At 41.2% G+C, this 19,211-nt stretch overlaps 1 protein-coding gene across 1 annotated transcript; it reads left to right on the top strand.

Moving 5' to 3' along the window:
• Positions 1-9,125: 9,125 nt before the first annotated feature.
• LOC114435759 (high affinity immunoglobulin gamma Fc receptor I-like) lies at positions 9,126-11,877 on the top strand. Its single transcript, XM_028405702.1, is given in 7 exon segments — positions 9,126-9,183; positions 9,563-9,679; positions 10,507-10,672; positions 10,674-10,777; positions 10,866-11,132; positions 11,432-11,566; positions 11,680-11,877. Coding segments are annotated over 6 exon segments (741 nt in total). The 5' UTR covers positions 9,126-9,183; positions 9,563-9,648; the 3' UTR covers positions 11,718-11,877.
• Positions 11,878-19,211: the final 7,334 nt, after the last annotated feature.

The following is a 19,211-nucleotide window of genomic DNA, read 5'->3' as shown; positions in this document are numbered from 1 at the left end:
ATTTTATCAGCTGTTCTCACTGAAAACAGATTATGAGAGTTTAAAATATGTTTTTCTTGAAATTTGGTCAGATTTACAATAAAGTTCATGTCTCCAGTGTTTCTGGTGTAATTGTATTTTTAATATGTTTCTGTGGGGTTTGTGTACATGTATGTGAAAGTGTTGGTCTGTTGTCTGTACTGGAGGAACAGGTCTTGGTGATTGTGCAGCAGTAACACAGCATGCATGTTTGGATTTGTCAGTGTAACAGTTGGTTTTTACATTTTATTTCATTCTTCACCCTGCATCAGCTCCGATTCTCATATCATTGGTAGTTCTGTGGTGGACTGTGGCTCCCCCTGCTGGCCTGCTTGGGTGAAAAACTCTGTACTAAATTAATTGCTTCAATGTCTAAAAGCCAGTGGGTGACATCAGCCCTGCTGTTGTCTGTGGTCATTGTCGCTGAAGTATGGAGTCAGAAAAGTTCATTAGGATCTGGAAAAACATGTTCTGGGGCTGGAAGACTACAGCTGAGGGTACATGTGAAGAAGACAGTTAAAGGGACTGTTGGAAGAATTCTGTAAATAACCTGTGTCAGCAGCATGGCCTGCTGGACTTTGTGGAGACAGTCTGTCCATATGTCTCACTATGGAAATATATGTGATGTTACACCTATGATCTCATACGTGATATGTTACTGTCATATATGATTATGCTTGTGCCTATTCTGTGTCTGTTAGATAACAGAGGATATAAGAAGGGAGCTGCTCTGAAAAGACCTTGAGCACTCCTACAGAGGCTACTGTCTGTGTGTGTGACTGCTCCTTCCTGCAGGAATAAAAGCACTTGAGTGAATAACAGCTGAGATTTTGTGTTTTATTCCTAACCAGGACAGTACACCCCAGAGTCAGGGACAGGACCAGCTGTCAGTCATATTAAAATTCTCTACAGCTTATGAGGGTTAAAATCACCTGTTTTGGTTCCAGCAACAAAGACAGAACCAGACTGCTGCTTCTAAACCATCACTATGTTAAATTTGGTGTCCTCCTCCTGTCCGCTCCCCTCCTCTCCTCTGTCCTCACCGCCTTCCCAGACGTTCTTCTGCTCGGGTTGGTTCATCTCAAATCCTCTGCTCTTCAGTTTCCAGCCAAGAAAAGCGATCAGCAGCACAAAGAGCACAGCCATCACTGTGACTGTGGTGATGATGGTGGTCCCAGTGTGGCACTCTGACTGCTGCAGACAGGAAGAAACTTTGTCAGCTCTGACAGTCATGCTGTAGTTATGCACAATTACACATGTGTCAATAAAACCAGTGGTTAGCTGCAGCGGGAACAGTGGACTCTACCTGCTGCCGGGTGGGGGGGGGGGGGGGGGGGGGCAGCTGGTTCAGGGACCCTCTGCGGGACCTCCAGTCTCACTGCTGCAGGGTTTCCGTGTCTCTTCTGTCCGTTTGAGTAGAAGTAGCAGAAGTAGACCCCCTGGTCTCCGGGCTGAGCCGGCTCCATGGTGAGTGACAGGTCCCCTGTGCAGTGCCAGTCTGGGGACACAGACACTCAGGCATACATGAGAGGAATTGAAAACCTGCTGCCCCCATAAAACAGACAGAGAGTCATTATTATAATGAAAGGATTGATGCTAAATTCTGGGATTCTTTGACGTTGGAGGATGATCGTGGACTTCAGGCCTGCTGAGCTCAGGGATGGTTTTATACAGAAGAAAGCAGCAGAATGAGGATAAACCCTGAAATAGCTCCATGTTCCCTTCTCTCACATTTGGAGTTGGACTTTAAATCTGTCTTTTATTTATTGGTTTGATATGAGAGTCAGCTGGTTCTTATTGTCTCTGTGTGTTGAATTATTCACAAACTGGATGAGTTTCTGTCCAAAACTATCGAAGAATTTAGCAGACAGCAACTGAGAAATGCAGAACCAGGACTGTTTTAATGAGATCTGAGCTGTAAAGACAGTAAATATGATGACAGACACACAGAGGATGGAGCTTCAGTATAATATGAAACATTTCACAACACGACGCATGAATGCTGCTGACACCAGACCCATGATCGAGGCCAGAGCGTCTGTGGCTGTCACACATGGTGTGTTCACGGACTGCAGTAATGTAGAAAGGCGAACATCGCGGCTTGAACTGGAAGAAAAGTGAACATGTGCTGCACCCCGCAGGTCTATGACTCGCTCTGCCTCTGTTCTTCAGCCTGTTTCCGTATTTCCCAGAACTATGCACCATGAATGTATTAATGTATAGTTAATGTCGTGTAATGTTGAAAATCGTTTTTCCAATTTTCCTTAAATGTCTCTTTAATTAATTAAAATAGAATGTAAGCGCAGACTGCCGCCTGCTGGCTGACTGAAGGTGCTGCAGCTCTTTCTCGTCCTGTTCCTTAGGACAGAGTTTTTTCCTCTTTAATGCAGCATTTGTGGTTCTCGGCATTAAAAACAGGCTTTGTCAGTCATCCACGGCTCACCTGCCTCCTTCAACATCTGACTGGCACGTCTCCAGATGTTCACATCACATGTTTCGATCATCACAACCCAACTCCTCCCTAGTCACTGTTGCGTGTCTAATGTTTATGGTTGAAACACACACACAAACACACACCCATGACTTTCGGGAATGTCGTCATGGTTACACTTTCATTCATAAAAACACATCACTGTCGTTTCTTCTTGCTTAAATGATTTATTTACACATTGCAACAGGTTTTGCTTGTGTGACAACAAATAACTAATAATAATAAATAGTAACAGACTTTCTGCATTCAGCTTAGCATAGCTCAGCTAAAGAGGTGTTTTTGGAACAGTGCATTGTAGCCACTATTTCTATTGTTAGACCTCTCAGTTTGTCCTCAGTTTGGACTGGAAGTGACCTTTTTAATATCAGGGCCACTCTTCAGGCCTGCTTTTCCCCGATGGAGGAGCAACTTGAGTAAATGAAACAGCAGCTAAGCCTTATTATTGGGTATAAATGCAGGTATGTCATCCAGGAATCCTCCTGAATCTCCAGATTAGCCACTGCTAGCCTCGTACCACGTGCCCTGTATCAGTGCTAATAGCTTAGTGGATTCTTTCAGTAACACTGGTGTCTGGCACAATTAAAACCATCAAAAACATCATAAGTGCATTCAAGAACATAATCTTAACAGTACAGTACATAATGTTTGTCATTACAGTGGATTTCAGCTTTAAAATAATCCTTCATGTAAAATCTGTGAGTATTAAAAAGCTAACGGAGCAGTGTCGATGTCTTCACGCCAGACTTTGCAACATTTTTCTTAGGCTGCGTTCAAACACTAAGTAGCTGTGACAGTGGACCGGCAGCTTCAGCAGAGAGCAGCCTGCCCTCCGATTGAAGCCACAACGTATCTTTTTTCTGAAGTCGACAGTGATTCTCTGTCCTGTGAACAAGTCTAATCCAGTGCAGAACCTGAGGAAGAGGGACAGCTGCTGGCTGCCGGCCTGACTGAGGTATAGATGTAGAAACCAGAAAGCTCGGTCCTCATGGAGATTCTGGATCGAACTGAAATCAAGAGATCTGACAATCTTTTCAAATGTCGGTTGTAGGTCTTGATAGGCTGCTGAAACTGCCCTCAGCTCTGATCCAACAGGAGCCAGTGTGCGGCTCCACTGCTGAATCACAGAGCCGGGTTCCTGGATCAGAACTTTCTGAGCTAGCTCCCTCAAGATTAGCTCAACGACATCGGCTGTCAGACGCCTGCGGTTATTGTAACGGTCCATGATCGTCAGCACAGCTACCAGGTCAACACCTTCGAAATCCAAACGCCAAGATTCAAGGACCATTCTGTCAGACTCTGACACAAATTTTAAAAACGACTCAACGGGGTCGCTCTTCACTGAGCCCAACATGGCCTCCTCCAGCAGCACGGGTGCTAGCTTCACAGGGAGGTACCTCTCCTTCTGCCAGCCGGCTGCGATTATTCGGCCCACACTTCCCCACTCTGCTTCACCAAAGTGATGACATGCACGTGGAACTTTGAAATCACTTCCCACAGTGCACTGCTCATAGAAATCAGTCCAAAATGCACACAACACCTTCCTGAAAACACATCCACCCGCTGCAGTCAGTCCAAGCCTCCCATCAACAATCACAAAGTCATCAACCCGGACGCCTTCCTGACCAAAAACCGCCACGAGTTCTGGTACAATGTGTTCACGGTGAAGAACGGTCTTATCTGAGGAAGGAGGACAGGTGGATCTTCCTGGTCGCTCAGAGGTTTGAGAGTCTGCGTCCTCAGGGTTCACCCGTCCATCAAGGCTGGGCGGTGGATACTGTGTCAGCAGGTGGTCTGTCATTGGGCAGGGATCAGCCTAACACAGAGACATGTTCAAATGTTACACTGATCCGCATCAGACTGAAACATCAGCACAGCTCAAAAAGTAGCATAGTGAATATAGTATAGCATGATAGCAGGTGGCTGTTTGCTGTATCACCTCATGTTGTGGTGGTCGCTGTGTGTCCTTCTGAACCGTCGTCAGCTCCTCCACGGTGTCCTGCACACAGAGCAGAGCATCAGGGACATTTTGACCTCCTCGTCCTGTCTGCGGGGCCGGATCAGACTCCTCTGTAGATCTTAGACTACTTTTCTATCTGAGCAGACTTCAGCAGTTTGATCATAAATCATGATTCACAGTGATAAAGAGGTGGCATGGTGGTTAGTGTTTTAACACTCTTGTATGTGTGTTCTGAAGATTACAAGAGAGTGCAGTATCCAGCCACTAGGAGTGCTGTCGTGCTCAAACAGGTAGAGTGCCGCTGATTGTATCAGACAGGGAAAGGCAGAGACTGACGGCAGAGTAGGCTGGTGCGCTGTTTGTAGCCCAGTGTGCGTCCATAGAGATGACCACACACACACAAAAGGGGGATTAGGATTGAGTAGTATTTAATAAATAACTATTAGTAGTTATTTAGCAGTTTGAAATCAGCTAGCTCCTCTGATACACTGAGTAGAGGTTAATTAGATTTGATCAGAAATGTAAAAGATGCAGAAAATCGATGGATTTTACTCATAGGGAGCTATTTTGGTTTCAATCACTTTAACTTGCACCCTGTTTTGCCCACTGCATTTTACGTGGCCGTCCTCACTCTGCAAGAGCTGCAGTCATCCATCTTTCGACAGGTAAGACCACTTTTGTACTTTACTTTTGTAGAACAAAACGTTTCTTAGCCACTTCATGCAGCAGCTATCACTACACGGTGTAACTACGTTACGCGTGTGTGTACCTACAATGTTTGAGAGGGACTGGAGCAGGAGTGAAATCCACATTAAGGAGCGTGATGCTTGTGTTATGCATAAGATGCTCCACTTTAGTATGTGTCATGCGCTTGTTCGCGTTTGTTGGGAGGAAACGTTTATGCCAATGTCAACAAACTGAACCCGTTTGTCTACACAGGTTAACAGCATGCATGTCCCCACTGGTTCGCTCCTCGGCTCAGCTGACTCGCTCTGACGTCACCTCAGTTTGTGTCGCAGTGCTTATGGCTCGAATATACAGTCGCAACATTAATCCTACAGGTTTTATTTTGACGCGTTTGTTCAAATAAATAAATGAAAACCGGATTGATTCATTTTGAGATTATACAGTTTAACAGGATTCATGTTGAATAGTGCTTGAAAGTGTAAGGCCATATGGGCTTCAGTAATGGTCATACTACAAAGACAGATCAAAATGTTTTCTTTTAAAAATGTAAGAACTATATGTCTACTTGTATTATTTTGGTCTTAATGTGTTGTCTTTCAGCTTCAGGACGAGTTTCACAGAATCACCAAGGTGCTCCTGGAACCAAAGTTCATGTCAAAGCTAGATGAATACACCCCCAGCTTCCTTTAATCCTTCCTTTAATATTTTAAGTTCATTTCTAGTTAATATTTCAAGTTATTTGTCGTTTACAAACTACTTTAATATGAATTTGCTGAACTAATATTGTTTATATCTAACTCATGTGGAACTTTCTTTGAGGGCAGCCTCCAGAGCTCAGGTTGAAAAGGTTAGATGATGCTTGATTAGGACCTTTGACTTCCTGGGGATTCAGCAAGTATCCTTATTAACTTGACTGGTTGTTTAACAATGACTTGAAAAAACTTGTTAGATGAAAGTCTGACATCCCTTACACAAAAATCAATGAAGGTATCTGATGTGTCCATTTTTCTTAAAAGTCAGCATTTTGGACTGTATAAATGTTTAACCTATTTGACCAGCTTGCACAAGAACAGCATTGATTTGGATTATTAAGAAATAACAACGTTTCGTGAGTGGTAATAGAAAATATATTTTTTTGTTGTTTCAGGCTCCTCGAAATCAGAGCATCATGAGAAGGGAGGCTGTCATTGGCTGCTGGATGGTGCACATTTCAAAGAGTATGACGTAAGTTAAAACACATGCTAAAAAGAATAATGGTGATTTTCTGCCATAGCTTCTAGTCCCACCTGGCATGTCTTCAGCTCATTTAAAGCCAAGTAAGAGTACTTTCAGGTCAAACTCTGACTTGGGACTCAAGAATACTGATTAGGTTTTGCTGGTTGAGGACCATAGGTGTTCTGTAGCTGTTCTGAAATACACTATGTTTGGTTTGTTTCAGGATGATGATGGAGATGGTGTGTCTAAAGATCTTGCTACACAAAGGATGAACATCTACAATACAAAGACTGATGGCCTCAGAGATGTGCTAAGGTGTGAGGCTTATGTAGTGGACCTTGCATTTCCCTTTCCCTTTCCAAGGAGTTCAGGTATACTATCAAAGTTTTTCAGAAGCTGCTCCCTGAATTGGACTATTCCAGGCTGTCCCCAAAAGTCAACAACATTTTATTAATTTAAAGCAATTTTTGTCAATTTATGTCAAGAAAAATACATTTTCTAACATTTTTTATGTGTGGCTGTTTGTTACACATAGTGTTTGCAAGTATTATGCAATTTCCCCATTGTGGGACTAATAAAGGTTTCTTAATCTTAATCTTTGTGTAGATTATAATCAAAAAAAATGATGGCAACAAAGTGACAATTAATATTAATGTGTAGATTTAAAGTCCTATAGTGCCAACTAAATCTTAAATTTAAATCAATTTACCTTAGAAATGCAGTATATCTAAACACAAACATGTAGTAAATATTGATTGAATTTGCTGAGATTGTCAAAATTAACTGATTTTTGCCACGACTAGTTGTACCAACTAGATATACTTGAGTTGTATTAACTCATGATTTCACATGCTACGACTAAATAAAAAAAACACATTTTGAGCATTGTTTTAATTAATGTCAACTCAATTTTTTTGTTTCCATTTAATTGAGCAGTTCAGCATAATCATTCAATCAATTATTACACAATTAAAATCTACTCAATTATATTACGTGTCACTTTGTTGCCATCATTTTTTAAGTAACTATGGCTCACACTCTTTACAGCGCACACCCACACAAACTAACATCAGCCCTTATTGCCGGTGGGTGTACCCTCTTTATATAATTAAAATGCTTAAGAGGACCTGCTGTTTCCAGCGGCATCTTTAAGTCTTGGGGGAACTTTATAGACTGTGTCCTGACAGACACACACTTCGCAATTACAACAGAGATCCAGTTGTCAGTGTTCAACCTTCAGAATAATGTGAGGCTTCCTCCCACATACCAAAGATGTGAGTGATTTTTTTTATTCCTGTCAGCCCTGTCCAGGGTGTAGCCTGATGTATGGATCTATTAGACCGCAGAGATCTCTTGTCTTTTTCCAGATACTTATTCAGGCCTGAAAAGACCTCAAACTGTTGCTTTAAAGTAAAATCTAGATGAATTTAATCCAACACGTTATGGTTTATACCTTTGTGTAGAGTATTGTTAATGAATATTGCTTAAGCATTGAGTGTGTGTTATGTAAAAACATGTATAAACACACTAAGTAATACAAACAATAAACAAATAATTCAAATAGACAGTAACCCAACATAAAAAAAGAAGGATCAGACCCTGTTTTTAAGGAGGCCCTGAGTCTCTGACAGCTAAACAAATAAAAAAGTTGTATCGACTCACTGCAGCGGTCAACAGGCTGAGGATGAGGAGAAGCAGCTTCATCGCCACTTTGCTCTCAGAAATAAGCAGAATTAGGTCTCCCGTTGAGTCCTTGGTCCTTTTTATGACGTGCACTCGCTCAGTTCCCTTTTTTTCTCTCCTCATCCACTTGTGAGCTGTTTAAACGCCGTCAGACAGCGCCCCGTTGTGGCAGAGAGGTGACAGCACATTTAAACACTAAAATTGAATTTTATTATTTTATTTTTTACATGTTATGTTGTGTTTTTAGTTGTCAAAATATAAAATTACTCGTTAAAAAGGCTCAATTCGGATTGGTAATTCATGTCAATTTGCCTACGTCATCACGTTTTTAAACGTCGGTCAATTGCATTATGGGCAAATGGCGGCATGTTTGTTGTTTCGCCCCACTTGACTTGCGTTCACATTTCGGACTTTTGTTCAGTATTTTTGCAACACAGTTCATCATTCAACTCATCAAATGGAGGATTTATTATTTCAACCTGCTGTCGGAGCAGCGGAAAGACTCACCGAGACGGGTTTGGTGAGTTTTATGTTCTTTCTGTCACTCCAGTGTCAAGCGCGACTTACGTTTGTAGCATGATGCTAAAGCTAGGTGGAGCTAGGTCAAAGAGAGTTTAGCACGGACATGTGTCGTGTTTTGACATTTGTGTGTGTGTGTGTTTATTTTAATTCACGAAGTTTGCTGAGTCGCTGTGGTGCACTCATTCCTCAACAGACGATGATGGCCAATGTTTATGCTGTTTGTAGAAGTAACTGGAATAAAGCGTTTGTTATGAGTGATCGATTAGGACTTATTGATCCCGCAGTGGGGGAAACTTGCTGCATTTGCCTAACAGTTGTAGGCAGAGAGAAAAAACACAGTGAAATAAAATAAAAAGATATATTTGCCGTCCTGAACATGTTAAATTAGAAGTTTAACAGAATTAATTTTTGTTTTACGGTAAAATGAATGGAGCTGACTCATTTCTTCCTGTTTTTGCCTACAACAGACTGAAGCTGAATTTGCTTGTGTGGCATCTGTTAACCTAAAGGTTCCGTCTTTGCTGGGCTACACCAGAATCTGGTGGGGTTCCTGGAGCTGGACGATGCGATGAGCGGGGGGGATTGTCTGTCTGCAGGGGCTCAGTAAAAGGTTTTTTTTTCTTCCTCAATGTCTCACACAGTTGTTGTTATTCTCTTCTAGCCCATATTTGTGTTTGTATGGCTCTCATAATTACTAATCTGAGCCAGATATTGCCCCGTGTTTTACCTGTGCAGTCACCTCCTTTGTTCAGGGCTTCCAGTTGGTGGCACAGATAATAAATGCACTGCTCTACTTTAGATCAGCCTGGTCTTTAATCCTGATACAACGCTGTTATGAAATATATTTCCAAACAGACTAAGAGAAGCTTTATTAACAAGGGATCTGGGGAAATCTGTGCTTTGGCCTCGGTTAGCATTTAGCTCCCCTCTGCAGCACAGCCACAGCTCTCATTTTAACACTTTAAACTAAGGTTTGTTTTCATGTGCAGTCAGGAAGTGGGTGTGGGTGAAGGTAGCAACACCAGCAGCATGAGACGGAGAGAGAGAGAGAGAGAGAGAGCATCGAACAGACAGGATGGAGGTCACATCGCTCTGCCTGCTGCTGTGTGAGAACATTTTGACTTTTTAAAAACTTGGAAGTTAGTTTTGGTAGTTTGTTGTTTCTGAAGTTTGCAAACTGGATGCAGAGGTTTACAGAGGGTTTATTTAACTCACAATGTATCATTTTATAGCTGTATTTTTAATCTTTTAAAGCTTCATTGGTTATTTACGAGCCTTTAACATAACCACTGTTATCTGTGCTCTTTAGTCGTCGCATGAATGCTGCACATGTCAAACATGCTCTGTTGGAGCAGGGCTCAGGGCTCATGAGAGGTCGTTGTGTGTCCGTCTTTAGCTAAACCTGCAAAGTTTTAATGTCTAAATGTAAGTGTGATGGGAAAATAACTGCTCATAATTACCAGAAAAACTTAGGACGTCCATGTTTCCAGGCAAGTAGGAAGATCGTGTCTTTTGAGCATTATGTGTTGACAAAACACAAAGTTCTCATCTAAATCCTCTTTGTCTGCACTAAAGCTGCAACAATTCTCTATTTACATTCCACCTTTTAAAGTGTGTTTAATGTTGTGAGTGCATGTGTTTTGCTGACCCAGTTCTTTAATGTCAAACCTGAACCAGCTGTTTCTAAAATCAAACCATAACCACAAGAGAAGAGGGTCCAGAAAAGCCACAGTACACAACCACAGTACCACGTAGTTATGTTGAATCCAGAGTGGACGGCACAGCGGACTGTGTCGCTGTGAGTCTTATAACGAACACCAGGATGTGGCCAAGGTCACGTTGAGGAGGTGGTGGTTTCTCAGCAGACCATTGTTTGTCTTTCTCTTTTATCGTGCATGATTGTGACTTTTTTCCCCTCTTCTGTTTCCTGCAGCAGCCACGCTGAACATCCACCCACACAGGTCTCACTTCTTTTGGTACGAGCACATCGCTCTGAGCTGCGAAACGGCAGCACTGACTTCTGGGAACTGGACAGTGAAGAGAAACACCTCCTCTCAGACCTTCGAGCCGTGCAGTGCCGGGTGGGGAATCCCTCAGGGGATCCTCCTGCATCGTTCAATACGCCTATCCAGCGGACAGCGGAGTGTACTGGTGTGAGTCTGGGCAAGGGTGCTGCAGCAGCAGCCTGAATATCACCATCGCAGGTGACAGGAAGTGCTCCTGTTGTGGCCCTTTTGCGTAGAGTTTGGACCCGTTTTCCATCACGGTGTGTTTTTTTGTCTTTTCTTCCAGGTGGTGCGGTGATCATCGCCGCTCCACCACTTCCTGTGACAGAAGGCGATGAAGTGACGCTCTCCTGCCACTACAGAGAAGATGAAAACGGCAAAGCAACCTCCAACTTCTCTGCCAAATACTACAAAAATGGCGTCTTCCGTGGGACCTATCCCACAGGAACCATGACCTTTACATCTGTGTCCACGTCTGACGAAGGTTTCTACACGTGTGAGCACCCAACACAGGGAGAGTCGCCACAGAGCTGGATGTCCATCAGACGAAGAGGTGGGTCCAAACCATCGATCTGTGAAGTCATCCTTTAAATATGAGAGAAGCATAAAGCTAAAAGAAAAGACTTGGACTTTACACGTGTCTGTATCTGTCAGACTGATGACTGATTGATGGGATGGGAGCTGATGATGTCGGAGAGAACTGATGATGGAAATTTGTATTTAAAAAAATTAGCTTAAAATATGCATGTTAAAATAAAAAGATATTGTGTTTGTTATACCACTCTTCTCCACTAGATGGCAGCAGCTACATTTTTAATGATTGTTCTGACAGCGTTTGTGTCCTCCTTGCAGCTCAGCCTCCTCCTCTTCCTCCTCCTCCTCCTCCTGTGTTGTCTGTGCCCAGGCTAGTCTGTATCATCCTTCTGATCATCGTCTACGTTGTGTTGTCTGTAGTCTGTGTGACTGTGCACAGAAAATGGGCCAGAGGTAGGAGAACCGGTCAGAATTAAATAATAAACCTGTGCAGCAGTGCTTCAGTTTTTATTTCCAGATGTCAGACTGTCGCTGTGTTGATAATGTGATCAATTGTCGTCCTGCAGCTCGAGCTGAAGCAAAGAGAGCGTCTGACCAGCTGTGACAGACGTCCTGTTTCCTGCTGGGACGAGCAGCAGGAAATAACACTTTATTTGGTTTTTATTATTACTTTGTACATAGTTTGTATTTATTTCTCTGCTCTCTAAATGTTGTCACTATGCACAAATTCTACAGCAAAGAGCAGACCTGACTCATGTCATGTTCTGCCTTCTACATACTCTCTCTATTTAAATAAAGAAAAACTAATAACATCACTTGTATTAGAGGCCTATTTACTCATAAATAAAGTCACTGAATGTTTCTATAATGCATGTACTGTTAGAGCAGCTAAACAGTTTTAAATGGTCTTTCTTGCTCCTCCTGTGTTGCTGCCCCATGTCTGCTCCTGGTTTATTCCATCATGTGTCTCTCATGCTTCTAGTGTCGCCTCGGTTTCCAGAGCGTCTCCTCACTTCTTCATTTCTAGTTGGTTGTTGTTTAGTTTTGGGATGGTTGTGAACCTTTTAACTCCACTATATTTACATAAAGCTCGACCTTTGTTGGACCTTTTGGTTTAAGTTCTGCTTTATGTTTGGAGCAGCTGAGTCTGGTTTGCTCTGCTGTGTGAAGCTAAAGACTCCAACTTGTTACCAAACCTGCAGGAGGATGAGCTTAATGAACATACGTCATGTTCTGTCAAGTATTTGTACTTTTACTGTACTTGAGTAATTTCTTATGTATTTCTACTGTACTCAAGTAAAAGTAATAGTGCATACTTTATACATTTACTCCATGCCTGTGCAGCTGTTACCTGTACTTTCTCCTCACTACATTTCTACAGTGTCTGTAGTTCCTTGTTCCATGTGATGAACACAGTGCTGGACTGATGTGAGGTCAGACTCTGCATGGAGGTGGTGTCACTGCTGCCAGCTGTGTTTCTGTAATGAGCCTCAGTCATGATGCCGGTGCTCTGGCCTCAGTGAGCTAACTAGTTAGCTGCTGTCTGCTAACACAGTTCCATCCATTAATGTCTGATGAACATGAATCATCACATGAATCTACAGCAGGAACACTGACACAGTAAACATGCTGAATGCCTGTTTGTTATCAGCAGCCTCTCTGTTCACTTGATGCCCACAGCCTGCCTCATGACACACAGACCTGTCCATAGCTGCTTCTGGACTGAACATGGACATTAACTACACATGCTCCATTTTCATTTGATTATTTGAACCTGTTCAGATCCTTTGCAATGGAAATCAATCATATATATTCAGTGTGTGAGTACTTTTACTTTTAATACTTTAAGTACATGTCAAAGTACTTGAGACTTTTACTTAAGTAGGATTGTTGATGTAGCACTTCTACTTTTCCTTGAGTATATATTTTGCTGGGTATTTGTACTTTTACTTAAGTACCAAGCTTCAGTACTTCCTCCTCTACTGTCTGTCACATAACTGCAGTTTTCTCTTTGAACAAATTGTTTGTTTGACCGTCATTATAAAGTCACTCTGGATAAAAACGTGTGTTATATTAACTTGTAAGAACAGTTCAGTTTGTCTCCTCACACATCACACACAGTGTGTAACTCATTTTCATTCTGTGTGTAGTTTAGATGGGAACAACTGACAGTGATGTTTCATAGTGTCAGAGCCAGCAGCTGATTCAAATGAAGCTTATTATACAGACCTCTGCCTGTAGAAGTCTGAATTATCACATTGTTTCAGTGTGATAGTAAAATATTCACCTCACTGTGTTATCTCAAGCTGACAGCATGAACAGAAATTATGGCTGCGTTCAAACGTCCATGTTGCTAAGGCTAAAGCTGCTAAATACACACCACAGTTCACTGTCATGTGGATACATTCAGTCGATCCGGTCGCTCACATATTTCACAAGTCGTGAATACGATTGTTGGCACTTCTTCTCCGAGTGAACCGAGTTCTGCTGTTGTTACTCATGGTTACGTCTCTTGGTCATGTGACATATTTTCAGTAAGAACTGTTCAAAATGTGTGCTGACGGTCAAAGCAGGCAGCTGTTGTAGGACATCTTGGTACGTTTGGCACATTAGGTATACTATTACATAGTGAATAGATAATGGAGCATTAAGCCAGTGTTTCCTTTAACGTTTTTATTCCATAACATCAAGAGTTAGAGTGAAAACCAGTCAATGAATCAAGTAAACTCCTCTCTGTTTTCCTTGTTTCCTCAAGGTGAATTCTCTTGTAATGAAAATAACAGAAAAAGTCAGTTTGTTGGCAGTTTGACCATCAACTCAGAATAATTTAGAATACAGTGTGAGTAATGCAAAAGAACAAGGAAGCCTGTGGTTACACTGTACAGTGCATCAAAAATAGTTTTAAAATACTCAACTCAGTGATGTGACTAAACGTAACATGCAAATGTCAAAGTTTGTGGTATCACCTGTCACCTGTTCATGAATGCTGATATAACTTAGGTGTGAACATTTTCTTATCGGATGATGATACAGAGTCAGACAATGGTGTCTGTGGAGGTGCTCGGCCTATTTCTGCTCCACTCTGGCCTCCTGCTTCACTCGGTGCTGCTGTGTAATGTCATGATCGTTTTTGTAATACTAATATTCAAAGACTAATTACTGTCAGAATGGATTTCAAATAGATCAATGAAGCTGTTTAAAACAGGGACGTTAAATATCATGTTCATGAAACTATTTTTTTACGTGATCAGTCTGGAGTAATGTGTAGAATTCTTAGATTAAAATTCTGCTTTGTATTTGCCTGTTTAGTTAGAGTTAGAGTTTAGTGATGAATTGGGACTACATGACTGTCATTATAGCATCATTCTGTCGGATAAAATATGATTGTTTCATGTTGAATAACAGGCTGGTTTCTTTGAGTAAAACGTAGTGTCAAAGCCAGCAGATGAGCTGATTATAATGACTAAACTAACTCTGTATTAAAGCATGTTTAAATTCAATAACAGGAAAAGAAGTCTGATTGCATATAAACTGTGATTGATCTCTCTCCTAAACTGATGTTACAGATCTGGACCATGGCCTCAGTGAAGGTGCAGGGCCTCCTCCTCCTCCTCCTCTCTGCTGTCCTGCTTCTGTCCATCAGTCCCACTGGATCTGAAGTGGTGACAGCAGTGGACAAGTGTTCAGAGTTTTTCCTTGATGGAACTCCACCACGTATCCCAGGAGTCTTAGAAGACGGGAATATCAAGGACCAGAACCGATACAAAGTCATCTGCCAGACTTTATCTAACAACAGAACCTTTGTGACGGTTTATGACACCAAGAACAAGATTCCAGTGTTTTCTGCCTCCAGGTACACAGGATGTGATGGTAAAAGGCCCAACAACGAACCCTGGAAGATTGAACCACAGGTGTGTTTCGTTACATTACGTAATATAGTACATGTCTTTTTTGCGTCTTATTACATAAAAGTGTGTGGTGTGTGTATGGGGGGGGGGGGGGGTGCAATTTGAAACACATGTGATCAATGCAATTGATTTAAATATTAGTCTATCTTCAGGGTTTAAAACTGAAGTTATCTGGCACTCTCCTGTGGCCATAAAATACGGAGCATGTGACATATTTCTCCGTACTGAGCTTGTTACTGAAGCTCTGTCAACATCCAACCCTTCATATCCAATAGCAGACTTTTCGCACCCTTTATATTTGTGCACTTTGTTCCTTCTGGCAGGCCAGGGACAGAAATCAACTCCATTGTCAGCTGCTATTGTTTTACTTGGGGTTTATGGCAACGCAGAGAGCTCTGCATATCTACCCTTTCTGATTCACTATGAGACAAAACATGCTAATATGGCATGTGACAATCGCAATGTGACAAGATGTCCAAGATAGCTTCACTGTCACAGTGAATGCTTTTACTAGTAGCTGGATGAACATGAGTTTCCAGAAATGCATTTTTTAACTGAAATCCAGCTCATCCATGACATTATCAATACCTTACCTGTTGCTTCATTATCAGAATTGCATATTTTTGTTTTACAGAGTTAATAATAACAATAATATATTGTTTAAGTGTGTAAGTGATTTATTAGCCGTGTAATTAATTGTACATTTAATCTGCTTTTGCATTCCCATTGTTACAGTTTGAGAACAGATATGATGGCATTAATGTGAGGACAGCAGACCAACAGCAGATGGGTCACCAGGCTGTGTTTTATGATTACATTCAAAACATGCAACAAACACCTGTTGCCAAACAAATAGCTGCTGCTGTTTTTAGTTTTCTGTTATTCTGTGTATTCTACAGATCTTTGTGGAAGTATTTGTTCATTTAATCTGCTTTTACATCCCCTCTGTTACAGCTTGAGAACCGGGATAAGGACAGGAACATGGAAGGTATCAACCCACAGGAGACCTACACAAAGCAGGCTGTTGAAAGTCATTATCAAAACGATGAAAAAACTTACAACAAAGGACATTTATTACCAAGCTCTTATGGACAGACTGTAAATGACAGAAAGTCTACGTTCACTCTGACCAACATTGTTCCTCAGAATAGCAAATTCAACACAGGGAGCTGGAACAACATGGAGCAATGTGTCAAATGTTTTATGGATGAATTCTGCAGCCGTGACAATAATAAAATAGAAGCCTTTGTTGTTATTGGAGCAGTGCCCAGCAAGGACAGCTTCCTCTCTGGCAAAAGCTCACCCCCCAATAATAAGGTCAATATTCCTTCCAAGATGTGGTCAGCATTCTGCTGCAAAGACAGGAAAAGCAACGCATATTTCGCAGGTGCACATTGGGGTGCAAACATTGATCACAACAACCATCTACCGACTAGGACCTTGCCAGAGCTCTATACAGAGCTGGGAGAACAATTTGATCTGTTTCCTGGAACACAATGTTCTGAACCTATCACTAAATTGTATAAAGAACTAAGCAATAATTGTGCATGCCCAAAGTAGAAGAGTGATTATTTAGGCAATGAGTGTTCATGCAATGCACAAATGCTTTTACCAACAAGTAAGCAAATGTATCTTCTTATTATTGCAACCAATCCAAACAATGACAAACACTGTCCAGAATATTCTACAGAATAACATCAAAGGTTCAGTTGTTCCAAGTCTTCATTATATTACTGTATTAAAATCTGTATCAAAAAAAGAAAACTGGTTCTTTGTACAGTTTGTCATGCTGGCTAAAATCTAATAAATACATTTGTTGTGCTTTACATCGTATGAATTGTTTTAGATTTTTCAAATATTAGTCTAGATAAAATGATTTATTTCACAAATAAAGGTCTATTATATTTTCTCAAATAAAGTAAGCAGTTTATTGATCATGTTTAGTTCTGCTGATCAGCTTCAATGTATAGCACAGAGTATGGTAACAGAACACTGTTCATAACTTCTGGCTTCATTATAACTTAAATCTTAAACTGCAAGAAGATTGAAGAAGAATACCACATGTGGTATGTTATTGGTACTGTTGTATGGTATGGTATTGTACTGTATGTATACAGTACAAGTCAATACACAGGCTACCAAAGACCTGAGAGCTTTAGCTTTAATGACACGTGCTGGACAACAGTCTAGACTGGTTTAATTAAGCTGCTTCAGGTGTTCTTCCAGACCATAATCTCCAGTGTCCTCTTGTATTAAGAAGAGACACCACGGTGCGGGACAGGCTGGTGAGGCAGCTGGTTTTGTAGTGGGTGCAAACCTGGACTCCTTACACCCATGGCAACCAGTGGTGGAAAGTAACTAAGTATTTGTACTGTACTTAAGTAAATTGTTATGTATTTATACTAAGTAAAAATAATAGTGCATACTTTATACTTTTCCTCCATTCCATGTTGCAGCTGTTACCTGTACTTTCTCCTCCACTACATTTCTACAGTGTCTGTAGTTCCTTGTTCCATGTGATGACACAGTGCTGGACTGATGTGAGGTCAGACTCTGCATGGAGGTGGTGTCACGCTGCCAGCTGTGTTTCTATAATGAGCCTCAGTCATGATGCCGGTGCTCTGGCTCAGTTAGCTAACTAGTTGCTGCTGTCTGCTAACACAGGTCCATCCATTAATGTCTGATGAACATGAATCATAACATGAATCTACAGCAGGAACACTGACACAGTAAACATGCTGAATGCCTGTTTGTTATCAGCAGCCTCTCTATTCACTTGATGCCCACAGCCTGCCTCATGACACACAGACCTGTCCATAGCTGCTTCTGGACTGAAACATGGACATTAACTACACATGCTCCATTTTACTTTGATTATTTTAACCTGTTCAGATCCTTTGCAATGGAAATCAATCATATAGGAGTTTGATAGATATCTGCCACTCTCAAAGGTGGTTCTAACCATTCATTAATGTACATGTAGATAATGTACTAAATTTGTACACTTGTTTTTATATTTATTGAAATAAACAAAAACAACATGTGACTTTATCGGAGATGTCTCATAGTTTCATTTCCCAAAGTCAGCTTTCGTTTGTATGTGTTGATTTAAGTCAGTCTGTATCATTATAATGTTATTCTGGTTCAAATGCATTTTAATTAGAATAAGTTTATATGTATGTATATGTGTAGTCTCTTACATTAGACTCAGAGAGTATTATCATATTTTCATAGTGTCAAAGCCAGAAGCTTCAGATGATGCCGATTGTTGTCTTATATATAATATAATATTAGGAAGTATGTCTTCTTAAGATCTTAAGATACTTATTCTTTTTCACTTTAACAACATAAAAACACACCTGCTGTTGCCTGCATCCATTTTACTTGATGCAGCGTTTGGGTTTCTTGGTCTACCGGACTGTAGCTGATATTGTTCCCACTGTGTCTGTCACACTGTGTAGTGCATCAACAACAGTTTCACAATTCCATCAAAAAGTAACATGTCACTTATCAGAGATGGCAGCTTGTATTTTCATCCGGTTTCTTCAGCTGACGGTTCCTTCGTGTGGCTTTTCTGACAGATGGTAGTTATGTTAACATGTACTTTTTGCCTCTCATGGTGCTGTTTCACGGTGTTTCCTGACCAAAACCTGTGAATGTCTGTTTCCAGGACTCAGCAGTGATGTGGTAAAGATCCCTTTACAGCAAACGTTGATTTCTGATGGACACAAACACACCCTGCAGGTGTCACTCAGTCACCTTATTCTCCTGAAACACTCAAAGGTCTGACAGCAACAGTCACATTTATTCCTAATGAATATTCTAGACTCTAGATTATAAATTACCAAGAATTTCCAGAACACTTATGTTTCTGAGAAATGGTTAAGTGTGAAGTGTCACAGCATCATTGACACTTCAAAAAATAGACCCTTCACTTCTCATGAACCGACCTCACTCAGAAGCTTCCTCATTAGGTTCAGCTTATATTAGAGGACGACCCTCCTCAGCTGAGTCTTGTCCTCGCTGCTTGTGTGAAGCTAAAGACTCGACTTGTTACCAACCTGCAGAACGGTGAGAAGTTTTGTTCATATTCCCTAATTCATGGTTTGTGTGCAGAGTTCATCGTTTAAAGTTCTGCTTTATATTTTGGATGTCATTCTGGTTGTTTAAAATATATATATAATAATATA

Source organism: Parambassis ranga, chromosome 5, assembly GCF_900634625.1.
Source record: "Parambassis ranga chromosome 5, fParRan2.1, whole genome shotgun sequence".
Lineage (NCBI taxonomy): Eukaryota > Metazoa > Chordata > Actinopteri > Ambassidae > Parambassis > Parambassis ranga.
The sequence above is the reverse complement of the archived record's forward strand: the minus strand, read 5'-3'. Positions and strand labels throughout refer to the sequence as shown.